General features: G+C 35.2%; 1 protein-coding gene across 5 annotated transcripts in view; it reads right to left on the minus strand.

Annotated features, from left to right (window-relative positions):
• Positions 1–23,048, minus strand: part of INTS6 (integrator complex subunit 6) — a 104,068-nt gene that overhangs the window by 13,416 nt on the left and 67,604 nt on the right. For 3 of the 5 annotated variants that reach the window (XM_058437917.1, XM_032150927.2, XM_032150930.2), the window contains 11 exons: positions 20,896–21,048; positions 20,636–20,768; positions 19,360–19,454; positions 16,791–16,901; positions 15,572–15,787; positions 13,407–13,533; positions 12,016–12,158; positions 11,570–11,801; positions 6,293–6,664; positions 5,171–5,264; positions 2,587–3,209 (listed from right to left, as the gene is read on the minus strand). In XM_058437917.1, the coding sequence (XP_058293900.1) occupies positions 3,116–3,209; positions 5,171–5,264; positions 6,293–6,664; positions 11,570–11,801; positions 12,016–12,158; positions 13,407–13,533; positions 15,572–15,787; positions 16,791–16,901; positions 19,360–19,454; positions 20,636–20,768; positions 20,896–21,048 (1,770 nt within the window). In that variant the 3' untranslated portion in view covers positions 2,587–3,115. Of the gene's footprint in view, positions 1–2,586; positions 3,210–5,170; positions 5,265–6,292; positions 6,665–11,569; positions 11,802–12,015; positions 12,159–13,406; positions 13,534–15,571; positions 15,788–16,790; positions 16,902–19,359; positions 19,455–20,635; positions 20,769–20,895; positions 21,049–23,048 lie in introns of those variants that run through there. The other 2 variants (XR_004247759.2, XM_032150928.3) reach the window with 1 other exon arrangement.

Below are 23,048 nucleotides of genomic sequence, written 5' to 3' on the forward strand. Positions count from 1 at the left end.
ATCTACTTTAACTAAACATCAGGCATTACTTTTATTTATGGAGAAAAATGTCAAAAGTTAGAATGAAAATTATGCATAGTTTTACATAAATTGTTAAGGAAATACTGTCAACATCATTTTATCTGAGAATCATTTGCATCCTGCTGTACCTTGTGCTAGAAATCAAAGGAACATTTTTGTGACGAAAAAGATATAAACCATTCACTAGAAAATAATCTATTTGGGATTATTTGGGGAGAAAAAGTCCGTCAACAGAATATGTCTTCCTAGTATTTCACCATGATCATCCCAACCCCATAATGATTAGATGAAACTATCACTTATCACGCAGAACAGGCGGCAGAGAGCCTTCTCTTAGAAAGGACACGTCAAAAAAATGAAAGATGAGAAAAAGGACAGGTTCTACTCCCTAAAGAAACAAAGAGACAGGACTACATTTGAACAGAAAGGTCACTGCCAAAAGCCAATAGCCAATAAAGGTTGATAGGTAAAAGAGAGATTCTGATTTTGGAATTCAAGTGCATAAAAATGATGTAAAATCCTTAAACAAGGAAAAGACACACCACTATTTCAATGGTGGAGTTTTCAGAACTGCCTCAGTAATCAGAATGAAAATGTAAGGATAATCCAAACCCAGTTCCACAATCCACTGGAATTCTAATAGTCCTTGTGACTTTATTTACCTCTATCTGGGAGGCATTAGCCTACATCACACAATACAGTGGTTGCTCTTCTGGTGATGGTTATGGAAGAGTTTAGAAATGAGTCTCAGCCTTCATTATTTCCAACTGACAAATCTTACCAAGAGCAACTAATGAATCAATCAGCAAATGGGAAACATGGGAGACATTAAAAAAAAAAAAAGATTTGAAAACCTCAAGATTAAACTTTCCAAGACTATCATTTGTCGAGCCTTAAGTCATTCAGTGACATAAAGGGCCTAAAAAGACATGATGTTCCCCCTAGATGTATTCCCCTTCCCTTTTGACAATAATTCTACAATAAGTATTCTCACTAATTTAACTAAATATACTCATAGTTTTTTTTTTTAAATGAAAAAAGCCTGAGGGAGATGAGATATTAACCTTTAGTTCTGATAGGTTTCAAACCCTCCTGACCAGGTTTTAGGATGAGGTGAGAACAGTGGCAGAGAGATAAACGGCAAAAAGAAGAGATGAACAAAACTGCTACTTCTCACCTCCCTCCAGGATTCATTCAGAAAAATGTATTAAAGGTCATGAGCAATCTGCGAAATAGAAAATAAAACTTTCTGATAAGGAAAGCTGCTAAATATTGGGATAGGCTGAATCTCTTTCCTAGATACTCTTGTTAAGTATGAATTTTTATCTGAATGACTTTTAATCTCTCCTACTAATTCCAGAATCTAAATATATATAATTTAGGAACAGACAATATATTCTGGATTTTGTGTAATTCTCATTGAATTTAGCAATGTGACTACAGGCAGTTACCTTAACAATTCCATCTATTAAATGTTATCTTGCATTACTTAAAAGTATTTGTATAGAATTACACAAAGCTTAAAGAACTGCATATGAAAATACTATATAATATTAAATTCTTCTTTTTCTTGACAGGGTTTGTCTTCAGTATTGGGAGAGTTTCAAATCCCCTAAACTAAATGCATGTTCTCCACTTTCATCAATGCTTTTCTTCATAAAGTTATAATTTCATTTTGCTATACCCTTGAAATTTAAAAAAATGTTCTGATAAAGTGTAAAAAGCTAAGGGTATGTGATTTTCAATATTATAAACCTAAAAATACTTCAATTTTTAAATTTTATGAGTTTATTTTGCCTACTCTTAATCCAAATCTATTTTGACCTTCTTTTTTACTGGTCACCCCCCAAACCACTAAAAGGCACAGCAGTGATCTATGAATGGTGAGTGAGTCAGGCCATCAGATTTCTTCCTCAGTAAGGCTATTCTAGGCCATGTTGAATTGAGGGTGGAGAATGAATAGTGTGGTTTTCCTTATCCTGTGAAACTCAGGGGGGATGCAAAATGAGCAGTCATCTTAAAGGTGTTTCCTTTCTATTTAGCTTATAAATAAAACAGAGTTTAAGTGTGAGAACAGCAGAGCAGAACAAAGAGGTCTCCAATTTGTTGTGGGCTTTTGCAAGCATGGCATGAAGCTGCTAAAGGCTAGATATTTCAGAGTATGTAGTGTACTCCAAACCTACCACTCCCTAACAGCTTCAGCTTTGTGCCATCCACAATCCTAGTGAGAAAGGAAAAGGTGTTGAAGTAAGGAAACCAATAATATCCAAAATTGTCTGCTTTTTAAATAGCTTTTAAAGTATCTGTCTATCTGCCCCAGACAAAGTCATTCCCATCATCTAGGCAGAAATGGGAGTATGTTGGCATGGCCAACAAAAACTACAAACATATAGTAAAAAGGCAATGCAGATTATGTAACATGTAATTACAGTTAGGCTTAACAAACATGAACTTCAAGTGGTGTATTTTTCCAATGCTAAAAAGCAAGGCCTTTAAAATTCCATTATCTTAGGATGTTTTTAAATGATTACTTTAAATGTGATTATTTCCTAAACCACACAAGAGTAAAATAGAGCATTTATTGATGGAATAACAAAAGTGCTTTTCTTAAATATTCTTCAAAATACATTTGTACAACTTACAATAATATATCCAAAATAACTGTATATACAAAACATTACCTAGTTTTAATGTATGTGCTTTTTTCCCCAAAAATTACAAAGTAACTTCTTTTTTTTCTTTTTTGGCAAAGTTCAACCTTAACAGAGGTGACAATTTTAAAGGTTGGTTTAAGAAAATAGAACCTGAGGGAAATTGACACGCAAGAGTCAATGACAAGCAAGAGATTTGGAGGAATATTTTTAGTTTGTTAAATAAAAATGTTTTTTAGAGTGATACTTTTCACATTACAAAAATAAACCAAAATGAAGAAAAGGTCACTGTAAAATGATGGAAAAAGGATCTGTAGATTTGCTTTTAGTATTTCAAATAGCCAACAATGCATGTCAGAAAATGAATGCAAGATCACAACAGTCTTGTATTTACTTTGTATTTGAAGAAGATAGTGAAATAAGTGGCCACATTCTATTTTCTTTTAATTGCTATTAATATGGTTGATCTGATTGGCTCTTCGATGAATTTCATCCAAGAAGTTCTCCAGTTGTTCTATTAGCATTCGTTTTTTAAACCTGTATGAAAAAATAAATAGTACTCTCAATTACTTTTTAATGAATAGTATATATCAGTATAATTTTTTTTAAAAAGGAGAGAAAATTGCTTTGGGAAGATTTTTCAAAGTAAAATGAAAATAGAAAAATCAATACTATGACAATATAAAATATGTTGAAAGATTAGCAAATTATTATCCCAGTACAGTATTATAGTTTGTCCCTAAAACACTCGAGGGCTAAACAATGGGAAAGAGGTTGTTCCTTCCACAACCGAAAAGAAAAAGGAAAAAACAAAAAACCAAAAAACTAATATATTCAAAATGTATTCAAGGGCTGCAAACACTCTAGTGAAATTTGGGCTCCCAAAGCAAATACTTCAATAGCTTCTTCTCATGCTCTTTGTAAGCTGAATGTTGAAAGGAATGTGAACAAAGTATGAATATAATCTCCCACAAAATGGAAGAAGAAATGAAAATTGGGCAGCAGCATTTAAAAACCATGGTATTCTATTACAATTTGAGAGCTAGCAAATCAAGGATAGACATCTATAATACAGAGTATAGCAAGCAGTTAAAGTTCAAGTAACAACTTTAAAAGATTTTCAGTAACAAATATGGACGGACTAAAATTGCATCTGTCTACATAATTGCTGATGGTTTTAAGAATATCCCAAGACACTGGACATTTTATTCCTACTTCCTTGCTACTTAGAAGCTAATATAAATAGCCACCATAATACTACACAACTCTCTAAAAGGTGGCAGAAGTGAAGTACAGATACCGGGGATATAAATTCCTAATGAGGTTTTAGCTGACAGAATGTTACCACGAAGAGCATAATAGGTTAAATACTCAAAATTACATGAAAAGTTATAGCCTTATCTTGATCCTGCAAACTGGCCTATGCTCTAGCCACTCCAAAAGTACAAAAAGAAAAGAAAACCAGAAACAAAAAACCAACTTTATCTAAAATCTTCATGTGTAGCATAGAAGAGACAGGGGGACAAAGTGTAAGTGTGTTTACATTTAGAAGGTGGGATGTGATAAGCCCCAAGTTTTCTTATAATACTAAAATCCCCAAAATCTTGAAGGGAAAATAAAAAATGTTTTTAAACTCATACAACTATGTTTTCCAGTTAACTGCACTTCTTAATTACCATTTATAACCTTTATCCACCTTCTTTATACAGTGATCCCTCGGTATCCATGGGGGATTGATTCTAGGCCTCCCTATAAACACCAAAATCCATGAATGCTCAAGTCCCTTGTATAAAATGGCCCAATATTTGCATGTAACCTATGTACATTCTCCCATATGCTCTAAATAATCTCTACATTATTTATAATACTAACACAGTGTAAATACTATATGAATTAGACTGAATTGTTTAGAAAATGACAAGAAAATAAAAGCCTGTACATATTCAATACAGATACAACCATCCATTTCCCCGCCTCCAAATACTTTCAATCTGTGGTTGCTTGAATCCAACGAATGTGGAACCCAGGGATACAGAGGGCCAATGTACTAATGATCCTGGGCTACTGAAACAATCAGAATAAGGCCCATTTGTCCAATTCTTGTCTCCTTAATTACGTTTTCCCATGTAAAAATAAATGACACTCAAGTACGTTATTTTTAGTCACCAATATTAATGCATAAATGAGAAAAATTAAAGGTTATAAAATATTAATGTAAAGATATCAAAAAGCTACAGAGAAGAATAAACAAGAATTCTCCAAGTATCCAGTAATTTGTAGGGAGAAAAGGTCCATAATTCCTGAAGAATGTATGTGTGGCTGTTTTCTAAGTGAATTTCTTTCAATAAACTAAAAAAGAATAAGAATTTATTTATATGTTGGTATGCCATATACATTTATAAACAATACAAGTGCAAAACGGATACTGTTAAAATACCGCCTATATAAACTGTGGATTCATTTCATCACCATTTCATTATATGCAATAGTTTATTTACCTTGATGCTTCTTTAATGACATTTTGTAAAAATATTAGTCTTGTTTGTAAACTGCCTTGCACATGCTTCAGTAAAGTGAAGATTCTTTCATATTCTTAAAGCAAAAGAAGCAAAAAGAAAAATTAAGTGCCTTTCATTTGTCTTCTTATTCAATATTGTTCTTTTGCAGTTTATTATATTGATATACTGAGATAAAAGCATTCTACATAAAAATTTCACCACCCATTAGAGATTTTATATTTTAACATATATGTAAAAGTACATACACAGCAACAAAGATAAAACAACTAATCAAACCCTGCTTTGTAAGTAAAAGTTCCTATTAAGGTATCAAAGCTTAAAAGGATGAGTAAATAGCTTTATGGTAGTATCACTAAAAAATAAGAACAAGTGGCCTTTACAAAACTCCATCCTTACAGTTTAAAATTCTAACAGCTAACATGGGGGTAACTGGGAAGTGGGGGTAAAAACCAAACAGGTTAAGAGTGTTATTTCAGTTTTAAGTTTTCATATGAAACTCTGCAAGGGCTATAAACGTCTAAACTCCAAGGACTGATTTGCACCCATTTCTGGACCACCCAGGTCATTGTACTACCCCAGGGCAAGTGATCTGTTAACATCCTCTAAATGAATGCCAATAATGCTGAACTTTTTCCCACAAAGTTCTTTTGTGTTCACATACCAGATAGCTTTCATAACTTGAGTTTTTCGGCCTAAACATATCCTATAATATCATAGTTTAACTACTAAACATAGTGCTAGGCACTATGACAAGAACTTTACAGACATGAAGTCATTTAATTTTCACTATATCTTTTGTGAGCTAGCTGCTATATTAAAATTCCATCGTTGGTCAGAAGAATATTCAAGACTACGGGTTCCTGTCAATTTATCTGTACAGTGTTGCTCTGCTCTCAGTCCCTGCTGCCTACCATACCTAGTACCTTGGAAATAGAAGATATTCAGTGTTGGTCAGATGAATAAAGGATCTTAACTGAGATACTGTTCAAGACAGATCTAGAATCATATCTATTCTTTTACTACAGTTACTTGACTTTTTTTTTTTTGCTTTTTGAGCACATACAGAAATCAGATTTGAGGTTCGTCTCTTATTATACATACTTCTTCCTGGCTTTCGGATTTCTTTCATTATTTGTGCTTTTAGTTCAGTATTGACCTCTTCATGGCTTCTGCAATGCATCAATTTCTTTCCTTTGTTGAGTGAAGATGCTGGTATGTTCTCTTCAGCACATTGTTCTTTATCCCTTGGCTCCTCATGATTTTCTAAAAATCCACCAACAGTGAGGTCATTGGTTCCTAAATGGTCATGACCAAGAGCCTCCGTATGATTGGTTGGCCGTTCCAGTAAACTGGCTGGAGAAGATGTTGAAAACTCAGTATCCATAGCATTTGGTGTAATGTCTGATGAAAGTTGGTCTGCAACATGATTTTCAACCACATCATGTATTATCGAATCATTACTGGTTTCTGAAACTAAAAACAAAGATATGGGGAAAAAATTATGGGATCCAGTCTCAAAGCATACAGTAAATAAAGCTACAAAAGAACATTACTACAGCAAGTCACAACTGTCTTCCTTGACTAATGCAAGTTAACAAATAATGTGATATAGTTCTTAAGCATTGCCAAAGATACAGCAGATTTCAATGTGACACATACGCAGTATTTACAAAATATTTACAATTTTTACCCTTAGAGGAAAAAATAAAGCCAATTTCAAGTAGTTTTTAGTTTTCTGGTTTATTCTATGGCAATTTTATTGAAACAGGTAGGTTCTTGATACTTCAATGAAATAGCTATGATCAAAATTATCATGGTCATCTATCTCTACCTTAGAGAGCCCTAACTCACACATATGCCTTATACATCTGGTATCATTTAGAGGCAAAAGTAAACACTGGGTAGTTTTTACTTTCCACTTATACTTCTGCCTTTAACTGTTCCAAATTCTGCAGGGAACAGGCCACCAAACAGGTAATGTTTTACAGTATACCCTTCTAACTAGAGAATCTAGTCATCATTTATTTACCAGTACAGAGCAACCTGGTGCCCACCTTCAGCTCATTAGACTACTAAAACTGAAAGCTCGCAAGCCTTCCTCTTACACCAGATTATTAGACTTGCCCCACAGAAAGCAGCTGAATTTTAAGTTCTCTGATTGCTCACCAACCTCCAGGATACCATCTGAATTCATCTCTGCTGTCCTCATTTCCTGTCCAAGCTACAAACTCAGTTTACTCATAATCCCCTATACACTCATTTCCACAAATCCCCCAAATTCCTGACTCTCTCCTAAATTTGATTCCATGATTTGCAAACTCCTCTTTACTGAATATTCTCTACAACAACTTATGCTTTAACTGAAACCCAGCTCTCCTGTACAGAGACTGCTCTCCTTTCCAGACCAAAAGTAGAAACTGCTTTCTCTTGCACACTCTCCATAGGCATAAAAGGACATGGAGTCACTGATTCCTTCACTTCCTAGTGCTATTGCAAAATTACCCCCTTGCACTCTTGTGAGGCTCCACCATGCCACTCACACTGTCTCTCCTTATCACTGTCTTAGGCCAATCTCCAGGGTACAAGCCTGTAAGATAGTGTTGTCTCTGGCACCCAGTTCATAGCCTTCCTTCTGTTGTGCTGAGCCCCTATCAACTCCAGTGGGGATGACACCAAGCTCAAGAAGCCAAAGAAGAGACCCAGAGCCAGCAAACAAGACAAGGCGTTTTGTTGGGGGCTTACATAAAGGGGAGCGAGCCCAGTGGTGGCAAGCTAGGCAGAAGAACCACCTTTTACATACAGTCCAATGGTGGTGGGCTGGACAGGATAACTGCATGGCCCAGTGGCAGCAGGCTGGGCAGAAAAATGGCAACTGCTTGCAAAAAGTATGCAGTTTATAGCGTATTTTCACTTAGCACGCTTCCCCCTAACAACCTCCACCTGGCAACCTTCATTTAACCCAAAACAAAGGGCCTCAATCCCGTCTGGCCTGCATTCACTTCACAATGGGCTAGCGGCACAGATGTTCCTTATAGATAGGGAATGGATCTTTCGGTTAGCCACCCTATTCCCTAGCTCAGAACTCCCAACTGCATGCAGGTGTTGTCTGCAAGCAGGGTCATTCTCAAGGTATGCTTCAGTTATTGCTATCAAGCGCATCTGCCATGCACATTCCACAAGCCCTTCTGACTTCATTCTTGGTTCTTACTACTACTCGAAGTCTGGTGTGTGGACGAACAGAGAGCTTGCTAGAAATGCTCATCTGCCTCAGACTGAATAAATGAGAATCTGCAGTTTAACTAGACCTCCCAGGTGATTCACATGCATATTCAAGTCTGAGAAGTGCTGTGGTGACTTCAATGTTTAAGCAGATCACCTGTTAAGAACCTGGCCTCCCCATTCCCCAGCTTCTCTCTAAAGAACTTAAACTTATACCTTCGCCTTTCACATCCAGACAAATTCAGAGATGGAGGAGTATCATCTTCACAGTACTCCCGCTACTGCTCCTTAACTCAGCCAGACTTTGACTCTAGCAATTCCTCTACTTTCTTCCTATTAACCATATCCCTTCTAAGTAGCCAATTCTGTATCAGGCTTATATCCCTGTAAGTAAAAGTGATATGTCACTTTTACTAATGTCTTAATTTCTTTTGTTCTACTGTCTTCCCATAACATCTGCCAAGCAAAATCCTATCTCTTGACTCGCTCTATCTGCTTGCCCCAGACTTGCATTTGGAATCATGAGCGCTGCTGGAGAAACAGGGCCCAGCTCTATAGAGTGGTCACAATCACTATCTCTACTTGGATCCTAGGCACTGTCTAGCAACCTTATCACAATCTTTTCTCTCTCTCTCTCCCACAGAGATTGTTAAACTCCCTCACTCTCTTCAAACCTCTGACTTTCCCAATATCCCCTTCCATCTCAGCAATATACTTCACCTTCTATCTCACAGAGCTCGAAAGAAAAGCAAAGCCATGATTAAGGGACTTCCTTTACCTCCCTCTAACTAAATTGCACACACCCTCGCCCCACTTCCCCCCACATTCTGTGTCAATGGAGGGAGCATTCTTTCATCTGTGCTCTAGACCATTCCCTCTTGTGTTCTCAGTAATTTTGTGCTGAGTATGGCTTTTCTCATTTTCATTTTCAACCTCTCCCTCTTTACTGGTTCCATCACCAGCACTGAAACATGCTCAAGCGTCTTTGATATTAAAAACAAAGAAAAATCACCATTTTCAAAACCCTGTGAACTCTTCCAGGTACCATGCTCTTTTCCCATCTTCCTTTTACAACTAAACTTAACTGGTTGTTTATACTCATACTCATTGTTTCCATTTTCTCACCTCTCACTCCTCTCATAACCCCTTATTAGGCTCTGCCCCTTTACTCCATAGAAATTCCTCTTGCTAAGATCGCCAAAGACCACAGAATCTTTCCATTTCTCTTGATTGAACTGTTTTTTTTTTTAAGTATTTGGGACAACTACCCACTCAATTATCTTGCCCTTTAGCTTCCATGACATTAAATTCTCCCCTATTTTCTCCTATCTCTAAAATTCTTCCTTCTCAATCTCCTTTTCTGCTTTCTTCTCTTAACTTTGGCACTTTCGAGGTTCTGTTCTGAGCGTTTTTTCTTCTGTTTGCCTTGGTGAGATTTTATTCAGTGCAATGGGCAGTAACCTGCCTCTCATACTACCCCTCTAGCCCAATCCTCTTCTCCTGAGTCTCAAACTCAATATTCATCTTCTAACTTAGGATCTCCACTTGATGACCTAATATGCACTTCTAAACTAAATTCATTTATCATTTCTTCTTCCACCCACCCAGTGTCTCTTAAGACAGACGTCTGACTCCTCCCCTCCTCTGTTCCCAACATCCGACCAGTAACCAAGTCCTTTAGTGGTATGTCCAGGTATTTCTCAAATACATATTCTTCTTGAAACCCCACTGTCAGGTCAGCAGCATCTGTTCCCCGGGTTTCCCAACTGATTCCTGTGCATGCACAATTATTTAATAACATCAAATATATAGTCAGTGTCCATACTCTCCAACATGTTTTCTGTTTGTGGAAAAGTTTGATTTTGTTTGATTCTGAGTACAGTTAAGGCCTATACATTGCAACTGGCTTACATATCTCTTAAACTACATTTGAATCTGTAAAATCCTTCTGTACCCCTTTTATTTTTCTGGAAAAAATATTTTTTTCTGGAAAATTTTTTTTCTGGGAAAAAACCCAACAGATTCTTTCTCCTGTAGAGTTTTCTACAATCTGGATTTTACTAATTGTATCCCACATGTTTCTCTGTCCCCTGTATTTCCTATAAATTGGTTTGATTACATTGATGTTCAATTTTGGTTTTTGGTTTTTTTTTTTTTTTTTTGGTAGACAACTTCAAAGGCAGTATTGGATACTTCCATCAGGAGTCATATAATATTTTGTTTCTCTTCAGTTAACATGTTGTAAGTATGACCACTATCTATAATTGATAAGTCCATTAATTCATTAGGGTTTCCCTATATTCATTCTTGCTCCTCTCTGATAATAGTCCACACACATTACAGTCAACCTGGTCTTCATAAAATGCTAATCAGATTAGGTCACCATCATTTTAAAGCCTTTCAGTGGATTCTCACTGTCCTTAGAATAAAGCTGAAAATCGCTTCCAAGACCTTCCATAATCTGGCTTCTATCATCTTTCAGTTCTCACCTTACCTCATTCCCAACACCCTTGCTATACTGTCTTTAAGTTCCCTTAATGTCTTTCTCTTTATGCCTCTGCACATACTATTGCTCTAGCATAAGCAAATGGCACGGCTTTTGGCTTAAGCATTAACTTCCTCAGTAAAGTGCCTTGACTTCACTGACTTAAATCCTCTTGCCAAATGCTTCCAGAATATACTTGACATCTTTTCCATAACATTCAACATACTTCTAATATCTGTTCAATGACTGACCTTCCTTGCTGATTATAAATGAGGGCAGAGATCACTTCTGTCTTCAGTGGTATACCTCAAAGCACAGCATTATCCAAAATAGCATACATATTTAATAATTAGTTGACTTCAACTGAAATTGAAAACCATCTTTCTGTGGATAGTGATAATGCTCCTTTCAAAAGTATTATTTTGAAAGATTTGCAAATGATATGTTAGAACATGATAGCTAATAAAGCATCATAAATATAAGAAATGTTCAAATGCTCATTAAAAAGACATACAAAAATGATTACATGCTCATTTAAACAAATATCTTCTCTATACATTCATTCACTCATTGTACTACTAATCAATTTCCTTCTATAATCTAAAACAAAAATCTCTTCCTTGAAAAGGAACCAAAAGGTAGCAAATAATGTTTAAGAAAAAAACAATTCTTACTTTTATGAAGAGGAAGAGGTTTAATAAGATCTGGCTGTGCTTGAGTTGTAGGTGCAGGTGGTCCTTTTCCCCCAATATGATTGTTTACAACAGGATTCTGCTGTCTGCCTCTTAGCAATGGAGACATACACCGACGTCTTTTAGGGATCCCTTGCATATTTGGTTCTCCAGGTCGTTTATGTTTATTTTGAGGTCCAGCCACAAATTCATCTGCTTCATCTATCATCATACCCTTTAGCAAAAAAGAATACAATTTTCTTGAATTTACAAACAATGTTTAAATGGCACAACCAGTGTCAATTCCAATGAAGGTAACTATATTCTGTTGACATTTATTAGATACTCTACCAGGAAAATAGCTTCAGCTTACTTTAGTTAAATTAAGAACTATAAAACGGACAGTGCCTACCATAAGCAAATTACATAATAGAACATTTCAAAATTACCTTCTTATCCAGCTTAAAGGGGTTGCCAAATGTATGCAACCTTCGCGGCTGATCAGGATCAAGTTCTCTTAGTGGAGAAGGTACTTGCTTGAGGTATTCCTGGTAGTTCCCCATTTGTGCTATAGGAACACTGTGCACTTGATCTTTCAAAAAGAATACAACAGCAAAAAAAGTTAACCTCACTAAGACTATATATACTCCAATTAGTTCTCAAATAATGTCTCCTTATATATGAATGCTACCTAGTGTTATTCTAGACAGTCTTCTTTACCAACATATTCTAAATTCGTTTGGTGCAATTATAACCACTGCGACAAAATATTTTAAAATAAAATTTAAAATACTGATCTCATCATTTAAACAAAACAAAAATTACCATTAATTTCACACATACATATATTGCCATTAATTCCACACATACAGAAAGTATGTGTGGCCAGGCGCAGTGGCTCATGGCTGTAATCCCAGCACTTTGGGAGGCTGAGGCAGGCATCCGGATCACTTGAGGTAAGGAATGAGACCAGTCTGGCCAACATGGCAAAACCCCATCTCTACTAAAAATACAAAAATTAGCAGGGCATGGTGGCATGTGCCTGTAATCCCAGCTACTAGGGAGGTTAAGGAGGAGAATCGCTTGAACCCAGGACGCAGAGGTTGCAGTGAGCCGAGATCACACCACTGCACTCCAGCCTGGGCGACAGAGCAAGGCTCTGACTCAAAAAAAAAGTATGTGTGATCTTACCGTGAAAGATGTATCTCTTCTCTTCTACGCTATTCCAAATAAACAGAATTTAATTATAGTAGAATTTGTAGAAAATGGCAGTACATTATGGTAAAAAAGAGAAGTCACATAGCTAACTCTTTTATATAAAATTATTGTTATATAAGCGTTCTGTTAGAACGCTTAAATCAGAGGTGGCAAAGGTTTAAAGTCTCATCTGCCTTGATTTATAGTAGGTGCCATGGATAAAGGTGAAGGAATTATCAGAACATGCCATGAAACTGGCCATCCAGAGTTAAACCATCAAATACTGGTATATCTCAAGAAAATAACTGAGATAAGAAAAATCACTTATTTTAAGTATACAGTTTGATAAGTGGTTGGTGTCTGTGTGTGCGTGCACGCGCATGAATGCATGAGAAAAGCCATAAAAGGAAACGAAACTGTTAAGAAAGGTTGTTACCTCTAGGGAAGAGAATTTGGGGCAACAGTGATGGTAGGAAGAAAGGTAGAGAATCAGGGATGATTCACCTTTTACTTCATTTGTTTGAACTTACAATAAGAATGTTATAGTACTGTAATAATTTGAAATTTATATCACCATGCTATGCTTTTTCAGACTATAAAGAAAAAAAATTTAAAAATACCAGTATTAAAACTATGATCTAACCTTCGTCCTGTCCTTTCAGAAATCTGCGAGTGCTCTTCAAAAGATTAGATCTCATTCTTGTTAAGTGATCCAAAAGATTTCGTCTTGGTATGTCATAAGCATTTCTAAATGTCTGTGGCTTCAAATCCTATTAAACAACATTTGAGGACAAAATTTATTGTCAAACATAGAATTACAAGCACCTAAAATCTCTAGCCTGCAGCATAGGTTTGGAAATAAGATATATAAACTAGCTGGCTTAAAAAAATAAAATAAAGACATACAATATAATCTTAATGTACCGGTTCAGGGCCAAAAGATGAAAATTTGGTAATAAGCTCAACCAAACAATCTCAATTCACCATCTAACTCTAAAGATTTTATTATATATTCTGGATAAAAGAAGTAAACTCATTTAAGTAAAAATCAATTTCCAATTTTTTTTTTAAAACAGCTTTGATGTGTAATTTATATACCATAAAATCACCTATTTTAAGTATGTAGTTCGATGAGTGTTAGTAAATTTATAGTTGTGAAACCATCATCATAATCCATTTCCACTATCCCCAAGTTCGTTGTACCCACTTGCAGTCAATCACTATTCCTATCCCCAGGCAACCACGTGATGTGCTTTCTATGCTCCATTTTATAAATGGAATTTTGCAATGTCTAATCTTTTGTACTTGGCTTCTTTCAATTAGCATGATGTTTTTGAGATTCATTGACATTATTCATGTATCAGTAGTTTGTTCCTTTTTATTCCAGAGTAGTAGTCTATTATATGGACACACCACATCTTCTTTATCTATTCACCAGTTGATGGGCACTTGGACTGTTTCAAGTTTTTGGCTATTATGAGAAATGCTGCTATGAATTGGCATGCTAAGCCTACAAGTAGAATGACTGATTGTACAGCAAATTTATGTCTACACTTCTTAAGAAAATATCAACTATTTTCTATCAGTAATGTTAGGAGGGTTGCTCCACATTCTCATCAATACCTGTATTTTTTGTCTTTTAAATTTTATTCATTCTAGCAGTTATGAAGTAGTATCTCGTTATGGTTTTAATTTGCACTTCCCTAATGGCTGATAAGGCTGAGCGTTACTTCACGTTCTTATTTGTATTTGTATATTTTCTTTGGTGAAATGTCTGTTCAAGTATTTTGCCCACATTTGTCCTATTATTGAGTTATATGAATTCTTTATATATTTTGATACAAGTCCTTTATTTGATATGTGCTTTTCTCCCAAGCTGTAGCTTCCCTCTTCATTTTTAATGTTTCTTTTAAAGAGCAAAGTTTTTTTTATTTTAATGAAATTCAATTTATCAACATTTTTGGTATGTGCTTTTAGAAATCTTTGCTAACTCAACATCATGAAGATTTTTTCCTGTTTTCTTCTAGAAGTTTATAGTTTTTGTTCTTACATTTAAGATCATGACCACTTCAAATAATATGAGGTAATGGTCAATTCATTATTTTGCATATGGATATCCAATTGTTCTATTTGTTTAAAAGACTGTCTTCTTATCCACTAACTTATTTTAATATCTTTGTTAAGAATTGACTGTGTGTGAGGGCCTACATCTAGACTCAATTCTGTTCCACTAATCTCCTATGTTTATCCTTATGATGGCCACCACACTGCATGGATCACTGTAGTAAGTTTTACAATAAGTTTTAAAATCAGATGATGTAAGCCTTCCAACTTTATTCTTCTAAAATTGTTTTGGCTATTCTAGGACCTTTACATTTCCATATAAATTTTAGAATCAGCTTGCCTATTTCTACAAAAAGGCTGCTGGGATAAAGATATCTGTAACCATGAGTACTCACAAAGCATTTTTGGATCATGCTGTGGGCCTAATAGGGTCATCAGTTTAAGTACAAAACTATAGTGAATTCTACTATCCACTATTGCAACTTAAAGCAATTTCTAAACCTCTGTTTTCTCATCTATAAAATAAACAAGTTAGTTTACTCTTCATCAGTCTATCCATTCATTCACACACCATGTACACTGTTTTAATTCTAGCATTGACAGTATAATGATAATTAGTCTACAAGGGTACAGAAGTACTCTTTCAAGTCTGGATAAACTGAATGTCAGAGTTAACAGAAAATGTGATTTATCCAGTAACATAACAGAACATAACTAGAGTAGTACTAAATTCATGATTATTACCTTATTCAGCAAAGCAACTTGGAACCCAGTGTATTCCTTCATATTAAGGTCTAGCAGTCTGTGAGGGACATCCTCTGAAATTCCCTGGAGGAGTTGTTGAAAATCTTTCCTATATGCCATTGATAAACCATGTGATCGGCTCCGGACTTTTATTCCAGTTTCCTGTACTACTTTTTTGCCTACAGATCCAATGACCCGATCAGATTCTATTTTGGCCTAAAGTAAAAATAAGTAAGAATTATCTTGATAAAATCTAAATTAATAAATCAGATACTAATGGTTATGATCATCTATAAATTAAATATATATATTTTAAGTATATAAGAAGTTAAAAACTCAAGTAGCATAGTTTATGTCAAGTATTGGGTAAATTAAACATAGTTTAAACAACAATGTCTTATGATTTTAAATCATTACAACTCTAAACTTTTGGAGCAGGACAAACACAATTTCAATTTATTATTTTATTTGTTAATACCCACTATACTTAAACCATGAAATGTAAATGCACACTAAACGAAAATGTGTATTCCCAATTCGGGGGTGATAGAAAATTTTTTTTTTAAATCATCATTACATAAGACATTTTTACTAGCACATCAATATGGCAAATAATTATGTAGTTCTTCCCTGGAAAGCAAGAAGCAATGTTTTGACTCCTCCCAAACTGCCTTTTGATTTGTAGTTAAGGTAGCGATGTCAGAAGTACTGGAAAAATAATGTATTTCACAGGACATTAATGATTTCACAGTCAGTTAAACTATATACTGCTTGACTACTATATTATTTATTAATGTGATTTATGGCCAGAATGACAAAATTCAGTGTTTTCTACAAACATTTCAAAGAAACTCCCGTTCTGAAAGAAAAATCTGCAGGTTTCAAAACATAAAGAAGTTTTTTTTTTCTTAAGGAAAAATGACTTTCTAATCTAAATTTCTCAAAAGATAAATAATGTTCACATATAAGAAGTCTAGGACCACACTCATGAAGCCATTTTCATAAATAAGGAATTATTATACAATTTTCAAATTAACGTTTCAAAACATAGCACACCATGGATGTGAGACAGAATTATGTAATATATGGCTCTAAAATGTAATATATTAATATAACGGAATTCCATTAGAACCATCAAGAACTAGCTTTTAACCTGTTTAACTATCTTAGCCAAAACCATTCAAAATACTTAATGGCTCACTCTATTTCTTGATATTACCTGTTGACTCAGTTTTTTGAGGTATGAAATGACACTGTAACTAAGTCCATATTCCATACTGTCTGCTATTAGGTTAGGTGCTCCCATCATCCTAACAGCTTTCTTCAAGGGCTATAGGAAAAAAAGAAAACATCATTCAATATTAAGCTTATTACAAACATGGTTCCATGTATAGTCTGTCTTAAAATTTTCTCCAAAAAATTATTTCCCCTTCTTTTCCTCAATAAGGAAGTAACGCAATCATATTTATGTTTCAGTAAAATGTTTGTCAGTGGGATGAAAGGCCGTTTGAAGTAGTTAAAAAGGATTAGAGGCCATAATAACTCCCCAAGACAAGAAGGATAAGATACTGGACTTCCTTGGTACCACTGGGAGATACTAGGTTTGGAAGAAATGGACAGAAGACACGTTCTAGAGGTAGCTCTGACAAAACGTGGGTAGAAAGTGAAAAACACTCAAGGAAAATGCAAGATTTCTACTTTGAGTAATTAGTTGCTCAACCACTCACTAGTTATATGATTCTAGATCAGATTATAAATAAGCCCTCTGGCTCTCTGTGGCTTAGTTTCTCATTTTTAAAATGGGGATAATAACAATACCTACTCTCACAGGGTTGTCATGGGATTAAATGAGTTAATACACATAAAGCACTTTATAAAACCATTGGGTACAAATTATTAATCATTACTATTATTATCATATGCTGAGCTGAAAAAAAAAGCTCTGAAGGAAACATAAGCAGGAGGAAAAAACAATCTAATATTTATTATGGATGTGGTAGTTGAAAGTTAAAAAACCTTTCAATTGTAAGGAGAGACTGAGAAGTAATTTATACGATGAAAAATATCACTAGCAAGAGTGTCTAGCATTTGTGAATGGGACAGAGCCAGAAAAAGGATGATAATCATTGACATATTAGAAAGTGTATAAGCACTGGTGTCAAACTGAAATCAAATCCCAGCCCTGATATTTAACACCTATCTGGCTAGGCTAAATCCTCAGGGTTGCTACGAAACGTAAATGAGTCAACATATGTAACAGTTCCTATTCAAAGTGTTTGTTCTTTTTTGTCCTTCTACTTGCCAGGCACTGTGTGCTAGACATTCATTACAACTTATCTGTTAGAACTATAAAATGTCATGATTTTTAAAGCTCAAGAAATTAATCTCCTAATTGTATTAGGGATGATTTAGAAACATTATTTATAGCCAAATGCTGTAATATTCCTGCATCAAAACAGAATACATAAGTGATTTTAAGTACTTTTGTTAAAAAGTTATCTTTCACAAACTAAATCATGTATTCAATAAAATGCATGTTATTGGTTTTACCCACTATGATACACTAATTTTGAAGTAATCAAGTCCTCTAAAGCATATGGTTCTATAAGAATATACACTTACCCACCTTACAAAGTGTTTCTAGAGATTTGGGAAATAATACAACGAAAACTATTGTGCACACTTAAAAAGAAATATAGTCGGCCCTACATATCTGTGGATTCCCTATTCTGTGAAGTCAACCAACCACAGACTGAAAACGTTAGGAAAAAAAAAATGGATCGTTGCATCTGTACTGAACATATACAGACTCTTTTTTCCTTGACATTATTCCTTAAACAATACAGTGTAATAAGTATATACATATTAAGTAACCTAGAAATGGTTTAAAGTATACAAGAGAATGTGTGTAGGTTATATGCAAATACTATGCCATTTTATATGAGGGACTTGAGCATCTGTGACTTTTGGTGTCCACAGGTGATCCTGGAGTCAATCCCTCACAGATACTGAGAGACAACTATAATCATAAAACTGTAATTTTAAAAGGTAGTACAACACTCGAGGTTAAAAGCCTAAATCTAAGCCAGACTGAATTTCAGGCTCCTCATCCCCTCACGTATTAGCTATGTAGCCTTGTGCAAATTATTTAATTTTTAATGCCTTAGCTTCCTCATCTGTGTAATAGAACCAATAATCATTTCTACCTCATAGGGTAACTGTATAAATTAATGATGTGGCTTATGACAGTACCTGGCCTATGTAAGCAGTACATAAATGTTCTCGTGATCATGATCATCATCACTACTCTGCAAATCACTGAAACCTCTCTTTACCTTTACATCTATAGTGGTCATTTGTATACTCAATTTTCATGTCATTTAATCTATAAAAGCAATAAATAAAAGTTATAAAAGTTTATAATACCCACAATAAACCATAAGCATAATATAATTAACAAGTTTTTTTTTTTTTTTTTTGAGACGGTGTTTCGCTCTTGTTGCCCAGGCTGGAGTGCAGTGGCACAATCTCGGCTCACTGCAACCTCTGCCTTCCAGTTTCAAGCGATTCTCCTGCCTCAGCCTCCCGAGTAGCTGGGATTACAGGCGCCCGCCACCACGCCCAGCTAATTTTTGTATTTTTAGTAGAGACGGGGTTTCACCATGTTGGCCAGGCTGGTCTTGATCTCCTGACCTCATGATCCGCCCGCCTCGGCCTCCCAAAGTGCTGGGATTACAGGCGTGAGCCACTGCGCCCGGCCAACAAGTTCTTTTAAATAATATTCTTACCCCGAGATAGTAGGGAGGCATTGTCTTCAAATAACTTTCAAATGACTGTCTCCACTTCAGTGTTGGTTTTGCTTTATGCACTTTAAACAAGTCATCTAGAAACGTATAATGTGAACAAACTATCACTACTCATTATTTTCACACATAGAAGTCAAGTCAAAGACGTTTCCTTTTTAAAGTCTGCTTTGTTATTTTTGAGAGAGTAACATCAGATGTTTTTTAACAAGAAAGTCAGTAAGATTTATGGTTTTGTCATTTTCTATAAAATGAAAAGATGCCAATTATGGTCTAAAAGTACATGTAGGAATTAAGTTAGAATCAGAAAATACACAAGGAATATCTATGCCCTCCTTAGACCTAGACACAAAGCAGATTTGAAGACAGAAACAAAGCATGCACAATGTTTTCTATAAAATATACCTACTAATATTTTGACTATAACTTTTAAATTTAATGTGATTTCATGGAAGGTAAGTTTTCTCCAACAGCACTCCTCAAAAATGATAGCTAGAATGTACCTAGAAACTAACTTCAGGCTTTTATCAAATTATTTTGGAACAAATTCCTTTATTTAAAAAATATTTGCCAAATGAAAATTAAAGTGTAGATAAATTCTTAAATAATGCACTCAGATCTATGCTTCTACAGAATGTCTCATTTCAAACAGAAAGCCTACATTACCAATTCTAACTGTTAGAAATCTAACTTGTAGAAAAGTTAGAATATTTAATTAAAAAATTTAAAATGTAACATCTTTGGCTGGGCACAGTGGCCCATGCCTGTAATTCTGGCACTTTGGGAGGCCAAGGCGGGCGGATCACCTGAGATCAGGAGTTCAAGACCAGCCTGGTCAACATGGTGAAACTCTGTCTCTACTAAAAATAAAAAACTTAGCTGGGCATGGTGGTGTATGCCTGTAGTCCCAGCTACTTGGGAGGGAGGCTGAGGCAGGAGAATCGCTTGAACCTGGGAGACGGAGGTTGCAGTGAGCTGAGAATATGCCACTGCACACTTGCCTGGGTGACAGAGCGAGACTCCGTCCACACCCCCCAAAAAAGTAATACTTTTATCAAATTGCAGACTAAAAAGTGTTTCAATATCATCTTTTAATTTACTGTAAACACAAACAGGTTATATTTTCTTAAAGATGTTCAATATTTTAGGATATTCAAAATATTTTCATTGATTTCTAGAAGACAAGAAAAACTACAAAGAAATGTGCTTTAGGAGAACTTTTATATGCTAAGCCAAGGAGAAAATGACAAGAATGACTTACCTAAGAGGGGAAGAAGGACTGGATAATTATAAGGCATCACAAATAAGTTGACACAGTTCAGTGCTGTACTGGCTTTCAAGTAACCAAAAGGATGACCAAGTTCACTGTATTTTGCACTATTGCTCACGTACACCTGTTAAAAAGGAGCAGTTAAAACTTTAATAACCTTTAAAGAATGTTACATAAACCATTGATTCAATTCAGCTTTTTAAGAAACACCTCATTTAAATTTTGGGGTCACTATAAGTTGTTCAGCTCACCTGCCAACATGTTTGAGGAGATTTCCTTTCCAGGATAAATTGAGTCAGTGGTGAAGGTTCCAACTCGTATTTGTCAAAAGGAAGTTTATCAATAACCATTGGTTCACAGTCTGTACAGGAAAACTTCACTACAGGATGAGATGTACGAGGTGGCTAAAGGGGAAAGTCTTGTAATTACTACTTACATGAAATTCCAGAAACAAAACTAAGTATCCCTCATTATCAAAATTTACTCAGTTCCTCCGTCTTGCTGATAAGTTTGATTTACTGCTAAAAGCAACATTAAGCTGAAAGAAAACACTTGAAAATGTAATGCTAAAGTTATGTAATATTCACAAGAAAAAGATAAACACTTGAAAATCTATAGAAATGAAAATATTTTTAGGTCTTATGCAAAATTTAGTAATTGAGTATTCACTGATTTTTACATCCAAAAAATGAGAAATGTATACAGAAACTCTCACAAGTCTTCATTTGTAACAATTACTTATAGTGACTTCCAAAGTAATCATAGATCTTGATCAGTTTTTGAATATACATTTCTAATTATATAAATTATAAATGTAGACGTGCATAACAAAATATATACCAAAATGGTATTAAAATAGGAGAAAAATAACCACAAATAGAACTTCTAATGCTTCCTTCCCTATTCCAGCAATCATTTTGGTAAACTCTACAGGATACACACCCTTATTTTAGAAACCCCTGTTCTAGAGGTATAAAAAAATAATACTTTTTTTAAAAAGGCATGTTACCCCCCAATCTACCTCTTAATAGTCCTCTTCCTAAAAATCTCACAAATTGTGAACAAAATGAGCTATGAGGAAATAATTTTAAATTTCATAGCTATAAAGGACTCTATTTGCCTCAGTTACTGCTTATACCCTGGTGGTTCACAAATCTACTGTGATGGGGCCAGATGGCTCGTATTTCTCTGCTGTATCTAACTACCCACTGGACATAAGCTGAATCTTCCACAGGTCCCTCAGACACAATATGTACAATTTGTTACTTCTCCCCCAAGCTACAAAACCTGTTCTAAAAACCTAGCCATTATTCTTGATATCTTCCCCTCATCCTCCATATTTAACTGTCACAAAGACCTGGATAAACTGGTAACACAAATTCTAAGGCACTTACCAGAACACATAAACATGGTAGGTAGTTAGTACTAGTTGCTGCCTTCTGTCAGTACTAAACTCTCATCTCTCTAGAAATGTATCTTCTATTTCTTACCACTTTAATTTGGGCCTTCTTCATTTCTCAGATTAGTCTAGTACAAATGCTTTTTGCTTTGTTTAGTTTCTAATCAGTCCCCCTCTGATCAACCCTATGGCAGTGAAATATAAATAGGATCATATAAGTTCCCTATCTAAAACTGTTCAGTAAAAGTAACAGCCAATCACCTAAAAATAGGGTCTAGACACTTAACATCAAATATAAAGATCTTCGATGATCTGGTCCCTATCTGCCTTCCCACCACACCATACGGACTCCATGCTTCGGTCATGCGAAGTACTTATTTTCTCCCTTGCATATTGCAAACAAAGTTTAGAAGAATGAGTTGGCATGTAACAACCTCTAAAAGACCTCTTCCCTCATACCCCTTCCCACTCTGTACTCCAAAAACACACCAGGCTGTCAGGCCCACCTCCTCTGGCTCTGCACCACCCCTTCATTACAGTTGGCACACTGTACTCTATGATGTGTACATGTCTGACCTGCCCATAGATGGGTAATGTTCAAGAGGGGAAGCACTGTGTTTTACTCATCTTGTGCTCTGTGCCTAGCATGCACCTGACACACAGTTTATTGAATCAGTCCACGAAACACACTTATTCTGTGAATAAAAATACTGAGATCCAAGAGGGAAAGTGGAGGGAAAGATCCTCTAGAACTTGGCCAAGAAAATTTTGCATATATGATTTTGTTTAATCCCCAAAACAACCCTATGAGATGGAGCTATAAGCCACTTAACAGATGGGAAATTGAAGCTTACAAAAGATAACCAAAGGCACTAATTAATAACTAATAGTGCCGTGATTCAAATTCACATCTTGTAAATTACACTTAACTTCAGTAGCAATATTTCTTCAATATTATAATTTAGAAAAATCTCACTTCCCCTAATATCCTTCAGTTACTAAAGT

This window comes from Hylobates moloch, unplaced genomic scaffold (assembly GCF_009828535.3).
Source record: "Hylobates moloch isolate HMO894 unplaced genomic scaffold, HMol_V3 SCAFFOLD_4, whole genome shotgun sequence".
NCBI classification, from domain to species: Eukaryota; Metazoa; Chordata; class Mammalia; order Primates; family Hylobatidae; genus Hylobates; species Hylobates moloch.